At 39.0% G+C, this 13331-nt stretch overlaps 1 protein-coding gene across 1 annotated transcript in view; it reads right to left on the reverse strand.

Annotated features, from left to right (window-relative positions):
* The window catches only part of SAMD12 (sterile alpha motif domain containing 12), a 173522-nt gene that overhangs the window by 125044 nt on the left and 35147 nt on the right, over window positions 1-13331 (reverse strand). Inside the window, exon 3 of the mRNA XM_054271578.1 lies at window positions 3100-3229. Within this exon, the coding sequence (XP_054127553.1) occupies window positions 3100-3229 (130 nt within the window). The remainder of the gene's footprint in view (window positions 1-3099; window positions 3230-13331) is intronic.

A 13331-nucleotide genomic window follows, 5' to 3' on the forward strand; every position in this document is an offset into this window, starting at 1 on the left:
TCTCCTTATTTTCAGCCTCATGTCTCTCATCCATCACTGCAAAGGGTCGGATTCCATCTTTTGGACAAATCCTCCTGTATAGTGGGAGCTGCTGCTAGTGCCCCCATCCCATGCTGGCAAGCTGCCTCTCCCCCAGACTGAACCAGCCCTTCAATCCACTGGGCACACAGCAAGAGCTCCAGCCCTGGGCATCTTTCCAGCCCTCACCCTGACTTGCACTGGAGATCTAAGAACTGTAGTCTAAGAAGTACAGAGTAAAGGGAATACTGACTACTCTTGATCAGGTTACTATGTTCCTGTTGATAGTGACAGCATTCTTTGCTGCAAGGGACAACACTGGCTTATTTTGTCTTCCTGACTATCAAGGTCCTCTTCACTAGAGCCACTTCCCAGCCAGTCAGCTCCAGTTTCAGCGGGGTGCAAGAGCCTCAGCCTTCCCAGCAGCACAACTTTGCAATTGTCCTTGTTGAATTTCATAAGGGTCCTGTTGATGCATTCCTGCCAGTGTCTGGTCCCCATGCCTGGACCACTATGGATTGTCCCTGCTTGAATCTATAGACTGGTACCCACCATCTGCAAATCTGATGAGAGTACTCTCTGCCCACCCCATGGCGTCCTCAACATCACTGTTAATATGAAGATTGTTTTTCTTATTAGCTAAGTTTCCAGATAAAGAATTTTTTCTTATACATCTGCAGCCCTTTGTCAGAAGTAGTAAAAAGGTATAAATCCCCACAAAGAAAAGGTTAGTTTTGGTTTCATCTTTGTCCACAACTCAATAAACTTCAATCAGCAAGAGTCTCAAGTACAAGCCACACTTCTCAATATCTATATTAATGACTGTTAGATATGTTTGCTCAAGATTATTTTCCTGGCTTATGATTTTATCTTCAAATAAAGTTTAAATATCATTTTTGTGTCACTTTCTTCAAGAACTTTTCCATCATATTTTTCCATATCAAAACAGGCTGTAAAGTCACATTAATTCCTGAGATTTTCATCAGTCACATCAATTTTCCATAGCCATATCTGGGAACAGTTACACTACCTTGGCTTAATCTTCACATTAGTTTCTATGGTCCTTCTATGCTCTACTTTTTCTAAGCCACAAATCCTCTGTTCTTTCCCTTTATTAGATTTCAAATAATCAGAGTCATGGGGACCAACAGCACTGGAAATATCCTCCTGAGTTAATGATTCCACTCACAATATTATCACAATATACTTTTATAAAATCTGTACAGATATTGATTGTGTTTCTTCTTTGGTAGTTGCTGAATTGAAGTTCTTTCCTGCAGATTTATTTTCTAACACTCATACCAATATTTTACCTTATACCTCTTTTGTGTAAAGTATGAAAGATTGATCTCAATTCCTCTTTTTCATAGAGGTCTATAAAGTTCAAAGTTTTGCACATCTGCAATGAAATTCCACAGTTTTCATCAGTGTTTATGCTGAAATGAAAATGTCTTCCTTTCAACTTTATTTCACAGTGCCTTTATTCTAGAAAGAGAACATCATAAAGCAATACTAGAAAATATTTAAAAATAGCTTCATTTTCTTCTGGTAGTGCTCTGGATGCAGTCAGCTCTGTACACATGGGTGGAGACACAGACTACAATCCCACAGACTGCATTCAACAGATGGTGACTGAGAGGGAATGGGCACAATGGTTATGTACTAAACCTTAACACTTAGCAAACCAATACAAGCCACCTCTTACATTTGTGTACATGTACTCATGGCGACATAGTAAACAAATATGGGCAGTTTGTCGTATTTGCAATCATTCACACATTATCAGAAAGAAAATAGCAACAGGAATGAAGGCAAAATTTGAAACAAGTACACGTGTATGGGATCAGACAGTGACTGAAACACGCCTCAGTTAAGACCACATTGTTAAGACTAAGATTTGTATGTGAAACTCAAATTCCTGCTTAACATTAAATGGCAGAATGCCAATTTCCAGTTTTGTATGCCACCACTGCAGAGAACAAATCAGTGTTCCATATTAAACTTACAATTAATTACAGATTAATTGTCATTTGGTATATGAGCAAAAATGCTATTTAACTCCCAAGTTGTATTTGCTAAACTCATGCCAATTCAAAGTGAACAGCCAAAAGACAACTACAGCAAACTGAGTAGGAGTTAACAAGTCAAGCAGATCAACAGGATCAATATCAATTTCTAAAGTAAATAAGAACACAATACAATTTTGCATTCAATACATTCTTTTAAGAAAAGAGACCCGGTTTTGATGGTTTGGAGGTCCTATGCATATTTGTTGAGTAATCATGATAGAATAAAGACATATTTTTTAGACTAGGCAAGGAAAGTATGTGCAGCTGAGAAGCAGCACCCTATACAGCAAAGGAAAGACTGTACAAAAGAGTGGCTGCCTGTACTCAAGGCACATTTTGGACAGAAATCAGGGGTTTTGGCTGGAAATAATAGTTCAGATTGATTTTAGATTGATCCTAGGAAAATACTGACTTTAAGAACCATAAAATACTGGAATAGAGAGATGCAAAAATCTGCTTCATTGCAAGATTTCCAGAACAAAGCTAGACAAACATCCATCAGAAACGAACTTGCTGTACTGATCCTGCTTCAGGCTAAGGGAGGGGCTCAGTTGGGATCACTTCCTACCCTACATATTAAGACCACCAAGATTTTTTTTTTTTTAAGAGTTGGCAGAAGCACAAAAAAAGAATATGTATTCAAGGTCAAACACCTCAATGAAAGAGAAAATTTACATAAATTACGTTTGCCTCATAGAATCTTTCTTTATGGTTGGGTTTTGGTTTTTCTTATTTGGAATGAACAGAGTGAGGCCTTTACTTACATATAGACTGATTTCTTTCCTTATTATATTGACCCTGAATTATCTGAAACTGTCTTTTAAAGAAATGAGGATATCACTTACCATATCCTATGAAAGCTGGAATACTCCCTCTGCTCTAAACCTTGCAACTCTCTAGTCACACATTCAACAAAAACCCCTCAGTGCACAGTCACAATCTATTAACAGCAAAGTAAAACAATTCACCACATTTTAAGTCAGTAAAATATTGCTGATAGTGCATACTTTACCAGTTATGTCATGCTGTTTGAATGACTCACTGTAGATTTGATACTGATTAGGGCAATGTTTCTTCAGCCATTTGCAGACATCCTGCTGGGTCCATAACGCCACAGGCTTAGTCAGCTTCACAGTCCCAGACTAGGAACAGAGAATGAAGAACAGAAATGATGTTTAGTCTGCACACAAATTTCGGAAATACTAATCTGTCACCTCCATATATGATATTAAAATACTAAATGCAAAACAGGAGCTGCTCTGACAGATGTCCAGTAATAACCAGCCCATTCCACAAAACCCTGCTGTTCAAATACATCACACAGGAATCACACTCAGTGGAAGGTTCTTTAACATTACTTTCGATTGCTTTCATGTTCCTTGCATCCCAGAACCATACTGCACTTCAATAAATAGTGTTAAGAGTGACCAAAGACTACAGCCAAAAGATAACAGGTGCACAATTTGAATAGTTCAAACTCACTGGAGAGTTGTACGTTTGTGCCCCAGTTTGGATATAATCACAGAAGACCAGGAGTACCCTCTGGCCAGGTGTGGTCCTCAACTACAATGACAGAAGATCTTGCAACAAAGGCCTTTAGTGCCAACAAGCCTGAAGACTGCTTTGTCTGGGAAGAGGAGACTACACACCAAGGGACATGGAGCTGGTGATATTGATTCATACTGAACATTTCAGCTGACAAAATTCCTAATTTTAATGATGTTCACAAGCAGCTATTTCTGTTTCCTTAATAACTTTAACTTTTCTACAATCACCATATATTACCAACAATAAATGTTTCACTGGACACTGCTGATGTAAGTGGGTGTGAACATCAATGTATAAATTTACTTCATATTTTGTCAAGGAATGAGTCTAGGGAATAAAATCAAAGTGTCTGTTTCAATGCTATGCATGCAGAATGCTGTCCTCCAGCTCCCTGGTGGTGAAAAAGGTTCAAGAGAAGTTTCTCTGCACAAATTTGAGGTGAAGGGGAATGTCATCTCAACCCATCTTCTCCATTAGGACTCATAGCAGACTCCCTCAACATCACCAGGCAGGGTTTATCCCAGCATTTGCTCAGATGCACTTTGTCAGACAGACTTTCACAAAGTTGCTTTCAAATTTTTCATTACTAGAAGCCCTAAAGACCAAAGCAATTTTAAGCTAGTGCTTTGCATGTCCTATTAAGTCCATAAAGTATGTCATGCATAGATAGTAAGTTAGGGCCAGGGATTATGGCAGACCTAAAAATCCAGCAGGCAAATGTGCCTTGAATTTCTCATGCCCAGTTGTCCCTATCTCCTTTTTACTGCCTGTGTAAAAGTTGAAGAAACAGTAGGAAAATCATGGTTGAATATATAACACAATGCACATCCCCTAGCTCAGCCTTTTTTGGTTTGAAGAAAAATAAACTCATCAGAAACATGAATCCTGTTTCAAACATGCTAATAGGCATCATCCATATTTAGAGGTATAATAATAATGCACAAAACCACCCCAAAGAATCAGTCTCATCTGCTGCTGCCACCCACCAAAATACAGAAGCTTGACTGACAGACTTAGTCTTCACAGAAAAAGAAACTTCCAGAGGTGCTGAGGGTGCACAAAAACCAGGACAGCACTTGCCCTAGCACTGCCCTTTCTGAGCAGCTCATCAGTCTTTACACACACAGGAGCCCACACTGGTCTGGAGAAGGCACAGCCTCTGTAAAGAGAGCGGCTGCCCTGCAACCCCAGCTCCTCATGCAACCCAAGAGATCAAAGGGCCCTCAAACTTCTCTGGTCTTCTCATCACCGCTATTTAAGTCAAAGAAGAAACTGAGTTTCAATGAAAAGTCCAATATTAAGCAGTCAGTTCGCTGATTTTTTGTTACACGCAGATATAAATGGGCGTCCTCCTCAAATTACATCAAAGAAATAAACAAGCAAAAACAGCCATGTGACACAAGCAGTCTCTCTGATTCCATAGAAATCCCTGAACTACAGGCTCAAGAATTCACTGTCTGTCTTTATATGTGTTACTGCTTAAATTTTAAGGGTTTTTTGCATTGGAATTTTTGAATACTACAGGAAAGTCTGTCAGCCCTTGAAAATAAATGGTTAATAGTTTTTCTGGTACATCACAAAAATACTTAAATGATAAGTATTTGTATGCAAATATATACAGCTAGCTATAGACTTACAATCTACTTATTTCTAGCTGAAAGTACACAAGCAGTGCCAATGTTTGTTTAAATCAAGAGGCTGTTCTTTCCAGTTCAGCAACTATTGTCCTCTTAAAAGGTTTAAGCACCATCGTGTTAAATATCCAAACTACAAGTTATTAACAATTACAGTACAAATTTAACACATCCCTCTGTGCCTACAGAACTGAAAGGTGGTTTCAAATGTAGCTTTTATGCCATGCCAATACAGATCCCTGCACAGAAAGCATACATGCTGACTTCTTCAATGTTTGGAACTGTGCTAGAAACATTTAAACTTATAACTACAGTCCAAAGAGGACGTTTTTACATTGACAATAAAAAATGTTAGGTTTCATTTTCTAATTTCGAAGGACTTGATAAGTTGGAGGAATAAGAGGGGTTTAAAGCAATGGTGCTAAAGTATGTCTTCACTTTCATTTTTGGAACATCATACCCAAAATATTTTCTAACCAGATGCTCCAAATGAAAGGCTCCTAAAAATATGCCTTCCTCCCACAAAATTCATTTCTCAGTTTCTTCCCTGCTCTGAAGGCTAGATCTCATACAAAAATACTCCCAGTAAACCAAAGAAAATTACCTGTACCTTAAACATACCTACTAAAAGACACCCTTGCCATTAACTGCATATGAACTACCTAGACAGGTGAAAAACATAGTATGTTTTATTGTATTTCTGTTTCTTAGCTCAGTCAAAGAATAGGCCCAAATTGATTAAAATAAAATAATGTATTTAAAACATTACCTTTGATCTGGCCTTCCTTTTAATTTTCCTGACATAAACTAATCCTAAAATCATCCTTTGCTGGCAACTCTGTAATAGTTTTAATCTTGCCAAATGCTATGCCAAGTCTTGTGCCAGATATAGATGTAATGAGAATAAAAGTCTACAGTATTCTGGTCTTGTATATTTGAAGGAAAATCTGTTTCTTCAGGATTTTGTGACAAACTTTTTCTTCTAGACTGCCCAACCCCAGCTTTTGTTACGTTTATCTCAAAATACAAAAATGACTGCCAAGAAGAAGAAAAAACATATTTACTACTTGACAAAATTTCATGCTCTCTGTGTTCCATGGTGCAGGGAAGATAGTACTCAACATCCCTAACTCAAGAATAAATAAATAAACAACTAAAACTTACAGCCTGTGCATTAATAGAGAGTGTATTTTAGTATTCAGAATAGCATCAGCTACCAAGCCCTGATCTTCCTAAGCAATGATGGACAAGTTATCTCTTCAGCCTTCCAGGTGCAATTTACCAAGCCTGCCAGCTTTGAAGGTCAATTTATTCACCAGAATTTCTTTGTCTTTATTTATCATATTTTACTCCAGAAAGAAAGGGCCTCTGTATTTTTGAGTGATGAAGGATTCAATCTCATAATTTAAACTACACTACATACTTTGAGACAAGCTATCTGAAAGTGCTTCTCCAACTCTAACATTTTGTGTATTTACAAACCTGCTCAGATTACAAAAGTCAGGGATTGTGGAGATGAGGATGCCCAGTCAAACAGGGCTGCAGGTTTGCTGGAATAAGGCTGTCTCATACCGTTTGTAACATCTGGTTTGCCAACATGCTGATCCTGACATGTAAGCATGGTCAATGCGTATTTACATTCAAATTTACCCAAAGTCAGAGCCCACCATTTATGAAACAGATGGATAAAAAAGGCACTGCTGAAAGCATTATTGGAGCAGATTCTGCTCCAATATACATCTTGAGAGACTCTGATCCAGCGTTTTCAGTTTAACTAGAAAAAGACAAAGCAGAATCAATTTTGTTACAGCCGTGTTGGCCAAAGGACTGCCAGGGTTTAGACTCTGCCAGCAGGTAAATACCACACAGCTGCTCACTCCCTTGCTCCCCCAGTGGGACAGGGAGAAGAACCAGATAAAAAAAGTTAAACTCATGGGCTGGTATAAGAAGAGTTTAATAAGTGAAACAAAGTAAAATATAATTGTATTAATGTTTATAGTAGCAATGATAATAATGATGATGATACTAATGATAGTGATTAAAAGGGAAGAAAGAGAAAGAAAATAACTTCCCAGTAAAACAAGTGATGCCCAATACAGCTGCTCACCACTTGCTCAGCAGTACCCAGCCCATCCCCAGGGCTTGGCTCCTTCTGGCAGTCGTGGTTTAACCCCAGGCAGCAGCCAAGCCCCAGGCAGCTGCTCACTCCCTCTCCCACCTGTGGGGTCAGGGACAGAATCAGAAGGGTAAAAGCCAGAAAACTCATGGGTTGAGATAAAGACAATTTAATAGGGAAAACAAAAGCCACACACATGAGCAAAGGAAAACAAGGAATTAAGTCACTGCTTCCCAGGGGCAGGCAGGTGTTCAGCCATCTCCAGGAGAGCAGGGCCCCATCACATGTAACAGGGACTTAGGAAGACAAACACCATCACTCCAAAAATCCTCCCTTGTCCTTCCTTCCCCCCACTTTATATCCATATGGTTTGGAATTTCCCTCAGGCCAGTTTGGGTCACCCATGCTGGCTGTGTCACCTCCCAGCCTCCCAGACACCCCCAATTTCCTCACCACTGTGGCCCTATGATAGCAGAAGAGGCCTTGGCTCTGTGCAAGCTCTGCTCAGCAATAACAAAAACATCTCTGTATTATCAACTTTGTGTTCAGCACAAATCCAAAACATAGTTCCACAGCAGCCACTGTGAAGAAAATGAACTCTACCCCAGATGAAACCAGTGTGCTGGCCAACACCCATCCAGGTTTTCATAGGAAAGATGATAAAAAATGAAAATCCAGGTTTTCATGCTAACAATGGATATCCTATGGAACGTACCAGTTTGGGTCACCTGTCCTGGCCATGCTTCTGCTACAGCTTCTCATAGGTAAAGAATGAAACACTGAAGAGTCCTTGACTCAGGGCAAGCACAGCTTAGCAACAACCAGAACATCCAGGTGTTACTAACATTATTCTCTTACTGAATCCAAAACACAGCACTGCACCAGGGACTAAGAAGAAAATCAAGTCTATTCCAAGTGAAAATATGACAGAACACAAGCAAGGCAAGGCTACAAGGAGAAGCACCACAAGTTATTAGACCAGCAGTGTGGGTTCTTCCAGCTGCGCTTCAGACACAACTGCTCAGTGCTGAACCATTATGTCAGCCCAGTCAGGAAGTTTGAGGGACAAGGGGGCTCAGTTGTGAGGGGCAATATGAGACAAGCAAAGGAAAGAAGCAGTAAGGTCATTGTGACCTAGCAGGGACAGAGAGAGCAGTATGGGCGGCTGTCACAATAATAACAGAGTGTCAGGTGGAGCATGAAACATTAAAATGGGTCAGAAAACCATTGACATGTCTGTGCTCAGAGGAAGAGACTGGAAGGAAAGAAATGGGATTGTTTCATACAGCAAGTAGAGAAGGAAATATTTCTTAAACCAAAACATAATGCCTCCTGCAAGCAAACTACAAATGGTCAATGATATATTTAAAAATTATAAAATAAAATTTCATGTTTATCTGACACAGATACATAAAGTAGGGAACTTTACTACACAGCTCCAGGAGTGATCTAAGTTATGTAATCTTTCAGACTGCTCCAGAAGCAAGACTAACAGCATCATCTTCATCATTTTATGACAAGAAGCAGCAGGAACAGCAATGCCAAGTAAGAACTTCAAAAACATGATTTTCTTTTAAAACATGCTTGAGTTATATTTCTAAAGCTGATAAAATATCATATATTCCAAATTACTTCTCCAACATTGAACTGCTTATACAGAATTCAGAATCAATGGCTAGCATAAATGTGGCTTTACATCCAGGGGAAAAAATGAACCACACTTGTATTTATCTTAAAATATTGAAAAATCTGGAAAGGGTACATTTTGGTTTAGAAATAAATTTTCTCAGATAGTTTATACTTACAGATTTTTTCCAGCAAAGACAGAAGAAAATTACAGTAATAAGAAATGCCATAAAACCACCGAAATCTCCCTTGTATTGGGTTTCCACCTATGTTGTTGAGAATTTTAATACTAAGAAGACATGAAAACAACAAACCAAGGGAAATGTGTTTTTTACAAAACAAACTAGGAAACTACTGTAAGACAGCTTGTCTTGTATAAGATTGAATGTTAAAAAGATTGCTGATAAAAAAACGGAATGTTTAAAACTTGAATTGGATCAGAAATTCAGACACTGAACAGATGGTGACAGTCTTCTGGTACTGGGGGGGAAAGAAGAAAGTTAGAGAAAGAGATGAGGACACTGGGGCAGCAGCAGTTCAGGGCTGAGCTGTGAACAGGACCAGCACAGCCCTCCCCAGAAAGGACCAGGTAGGGGAAAGACTGGAGACTGGCAGGGAAGTCATGGAAGGTAGGAGAAAAGTGTAAAAAGTGCTGTAAAGTAGATTTTCTGTTCTTATCCTTCCTCTTCCTGAAGGAAAAGGACAGAAAAAAATGCCACTGCTACAGGGCTCCCTCCTACATGAGCAGCACTGGTTCACTGCCTCCTTTCTTCCTGAGTCTCTCCATGTCTTCACACCACCAAGGCCCAACTCACTCAGCAGCTGCTTTTTGTTGCCTCCAGAGGACTATAAAGGGCTGTCCCTGCCAAGGCAATGCCCTGGGGTGTTTAAAGCCAGCTCTGCACAAGCAGAAACCCAGATCCATGCAGCACCACCACGTGTTCAAAGACTGAACAAAGAGGGAGGCTTTCCCCGGCTTTCAAGCAGCAGCAGGACTGCCCCAATCCAGCACCCTCTGTACCAGTGCCACAAACAGGTGTACTACAAACAGACTGCAAGGGAGGGAGGTGGGAGGGGAGGGGAAACAAATCATGAAACAAGAGACTCATCTGAAAAGTGAGAAGTTGGTAAGAGGGAGTTAAGTCCCTCTGAAGGCTGTTGCATGTATAACCACCAACAAGAAAGGCTAAAGGTATCCAAATAATATCACTGAGCTTTATCCTGATCAGGATAAAGACAGAACCAAAACAACAGGCAAAGATAAATAAGGTGACACATTTCCCATGAGAGCTCTCTCCTTCCACGAAATCTCCCACTCTGAAAGCAAGAATCATGACTGGCAGGTGCAGGTGTTGATATGAATGGCAGTGGCACTATCAGCAAACTGTGAAGAACTGAAATGTCAGAAAGAAAAAGGAGAAGACAGAGCACTCCTCAGCACTGTCAAAAGCCGAACATCATTCTAATTGCTATCAAAAATCCTGAAAGCCACAACTGGGATAGGCAGGCCAACAATAAAATCACAAGTAGGAGCATGAGCACCATCAATTTTAGGTTTTGACCTCCAAATCCCAATCAAAGCATATAATGCTTTAAAATTCACTCCTAGTAAAAAAACTGTATTTTTAATCTTGTCAAATTTAAGAGCCTTTCACTCACCACAGTGGATTCCTTCCAGTCCAAAAATTAAGTATTTGCTTTTGGATATTTGCTGAGAAAATGAAAAAGTAAGAGAGGAAGAGTTGCTCTGTTGAGGTGAGCATTGCTGCCTCACGAGGTATGTCAGTTCTTTGACACTTCTTCATTCATGCGGTTCCGATTCCCCTTCTCTACCTCAGACCATTCAAACTTGTCCAATTCTGGCTCTGACCACCACTATCTTATAAAACAGATTACAGTCTTCACAAATAAATACAAATCCTTCTTGTTTTACAAACAGAAAATTACTCTGTATCCTGAATAGATCTGGAGATCACACAATTTCTGCTTACACTGCAGGTGCCCAACTAACCAGCCTTGTACAGCTATGAAGAAAAAAGTTTCCTTCTTGGCCTTCTCTAGCCTGTTTACTAAAACTCTTCAGCCGAAGAAGAAACAGAATTAATCTTAGTTAGTAGTGGTGGATTAATAGTAATTTACAACAAGTAATTAACTTTACTACTAGCACATGTTTTTTACTGCACTTGACCTTCCACCTCAGCAAAAATAAAAATTTGAGGCATTCATCCTCCACATGGCACACACAACTTGCAGGTTAGCTCATTTTTTATCCTGCCTCAAGGACTAAGAACTACACACACTGTGAAGAAGAATCATGGCATAAGTTTTCATCACAGAATATTCTCTTCAGACATGGATTAGACACAGGAGAGTGCCCCATCTTGATGGAGCTGTAAGTTCAAATCCCTTCAGGTACCTACAGGAAAGCAAACAGGAATATATAATAACTAAGATAGTGATGAAATGCAGCTCCCCATTTCCCAACAGATTCTCCTGAACTCTGAAATACTTTCACAGCAACTGAAATTCCAATTCTGAGGAAGTTCAGTATTTGTAAAAAATATTTTCTCCATGTCTACATTAAAATAAAAATTAAAAGAAATGAAACCACACAAAATCTACCTGTACTACAAAACTGACAATTACAAATGAGTCTCCATTCCCACTTTTTCTTTTTTTTTAAACCAATTCTGGCACCTCTGCAAGTTACAGCTTAGGCAGCTGTATCTACAGTTGAACTAAACCAAGACTGTTTATCAGGAATTCCATTAAAATAAATACAAAACAAGTATATAAGTAGGTACACTGATTTTCTCAGAATTTCTCACCCACTTATTTAAAGATGGTCACACAGCAGAATGTATTACCTAAAATACAAAATCCACAGGCCAAACTAGACTGGAAAAATCTTAATTAGCACAAACTTAGAAATAATACACTAAAATCTTATTGTCTTATAGACTTACTTACTTATAGAAAAATAAGCAGCTAAAACCAAGAGCTAAAAATGTAGAGATCTGAAGGACAGAAAAAAGTCCTGAATTTACACTTGCAAATTCAGTAAAAAGAGTTAAAGGCAGTTGGTCAGCCTGTATTTGTTTTGTAAATCATAAGGCTACGTCTGACTAATAAATACATGTATTTGATGATACCTTATCTGCAGTTCTTCAGTCACTTAACTGCATCCTTTCAAGCACAGCTGAATGACCAATTGTTAGCACTACAAATCACAAAACAAGCTGCCCTGAAATGAGAACTACACAGGACCATGACAGTTTTAAATGCACTTGTTTCATATTCACATAATCCATATTATCATGACTGTGAACTGAAATGTGGCAATTAAAATTATGATGTGTAGATTAATAGCAGAATTTTGTAAGACTTATAAAAATAATTTTCTTTACTAGGGATTCAACTACAACACAAATAGGTCTTTAATGGGGGGAAGAAAAAAGAGGTTGTACAGAGCAGTACCCTAATCTTTCCAGAGATTTCAGTAACATTGGTAGAAACAAAATGTTCAGGGTATTCAAATCAAAAGATTGTTCAAATACAGGCTAAGCCAGACCTCAGAAACATGTAGTTAGGAGTGTCACTGGGGGTTATGTTGTTTCTGGTGACATGCTTTTTAATGAATTACACATCAATGGCATAATATTGCTTTTGCTGAGGCCGTATTACCTTTCTCTGGGGAGTTGTCATTAATGATACTGGCAATTTTTATTATTTTTTATTTGGGGGATTTACTAATGGAATTTCCCTGGCATAATGAATCTCTGCAGCACTGGCCACACCTCACTCCTGCCATTTATAATTACAGTATTCTGCTGAGAAGATACTCAACACGGTGTATTTTTTAATAGCTGCTGTATATCAGAGGTATATGGTGAATTTTTTCCATCTTAAACATACAGTGAAGCATTTCTATAAGAGAAGAGCTATAAAAGCTGTTACTTCAGTGTTAGCAAGTAGTGAGGTTAATTCCACCATTAGCTCAACAACAGTACATTGTACAAGGAGAACATCCAGTGTCCTGAGAGGATCTTAATCCCTATTAAATGACAGGCTTTCTTACAAGGTCTGCTCCTTCCAAGTGAATCACATTTTTGGCACCTTTGCTTCCAGCAGATGTGCCAATTAAGAGGCTTGCACTGTAAGAAGTAGGATAACCTTTCCATGCCAACTTTCAGTCTTTATGGATAGGCTCATTCATATGCAGAAGGCAGGTGCAGCAGCCAAGGCATTTTAGACCCAGCAGCAATCAAAGTTTTGTAGGTATCTTTGCCAGTTGACTCTTAACTATGTTTTCTTGAGCCA

This window comes from Melozone crissalis, unplaced genomic scaffold (assembly GCF_028551555.1).
Source record: "Melozone crissalis strain CALT ecotype California unplaced genomic scaffold, PUWL_Pcris_2 ptg000002l_1, whole genome shotgun sequence".
Taxonomy (NCBI): domain Eukaryota; kingdom Metazoa; phylum Chordata; class Aves; order Passeriformes; family Passerellidae; genus Melozone; species Melozone crissalis.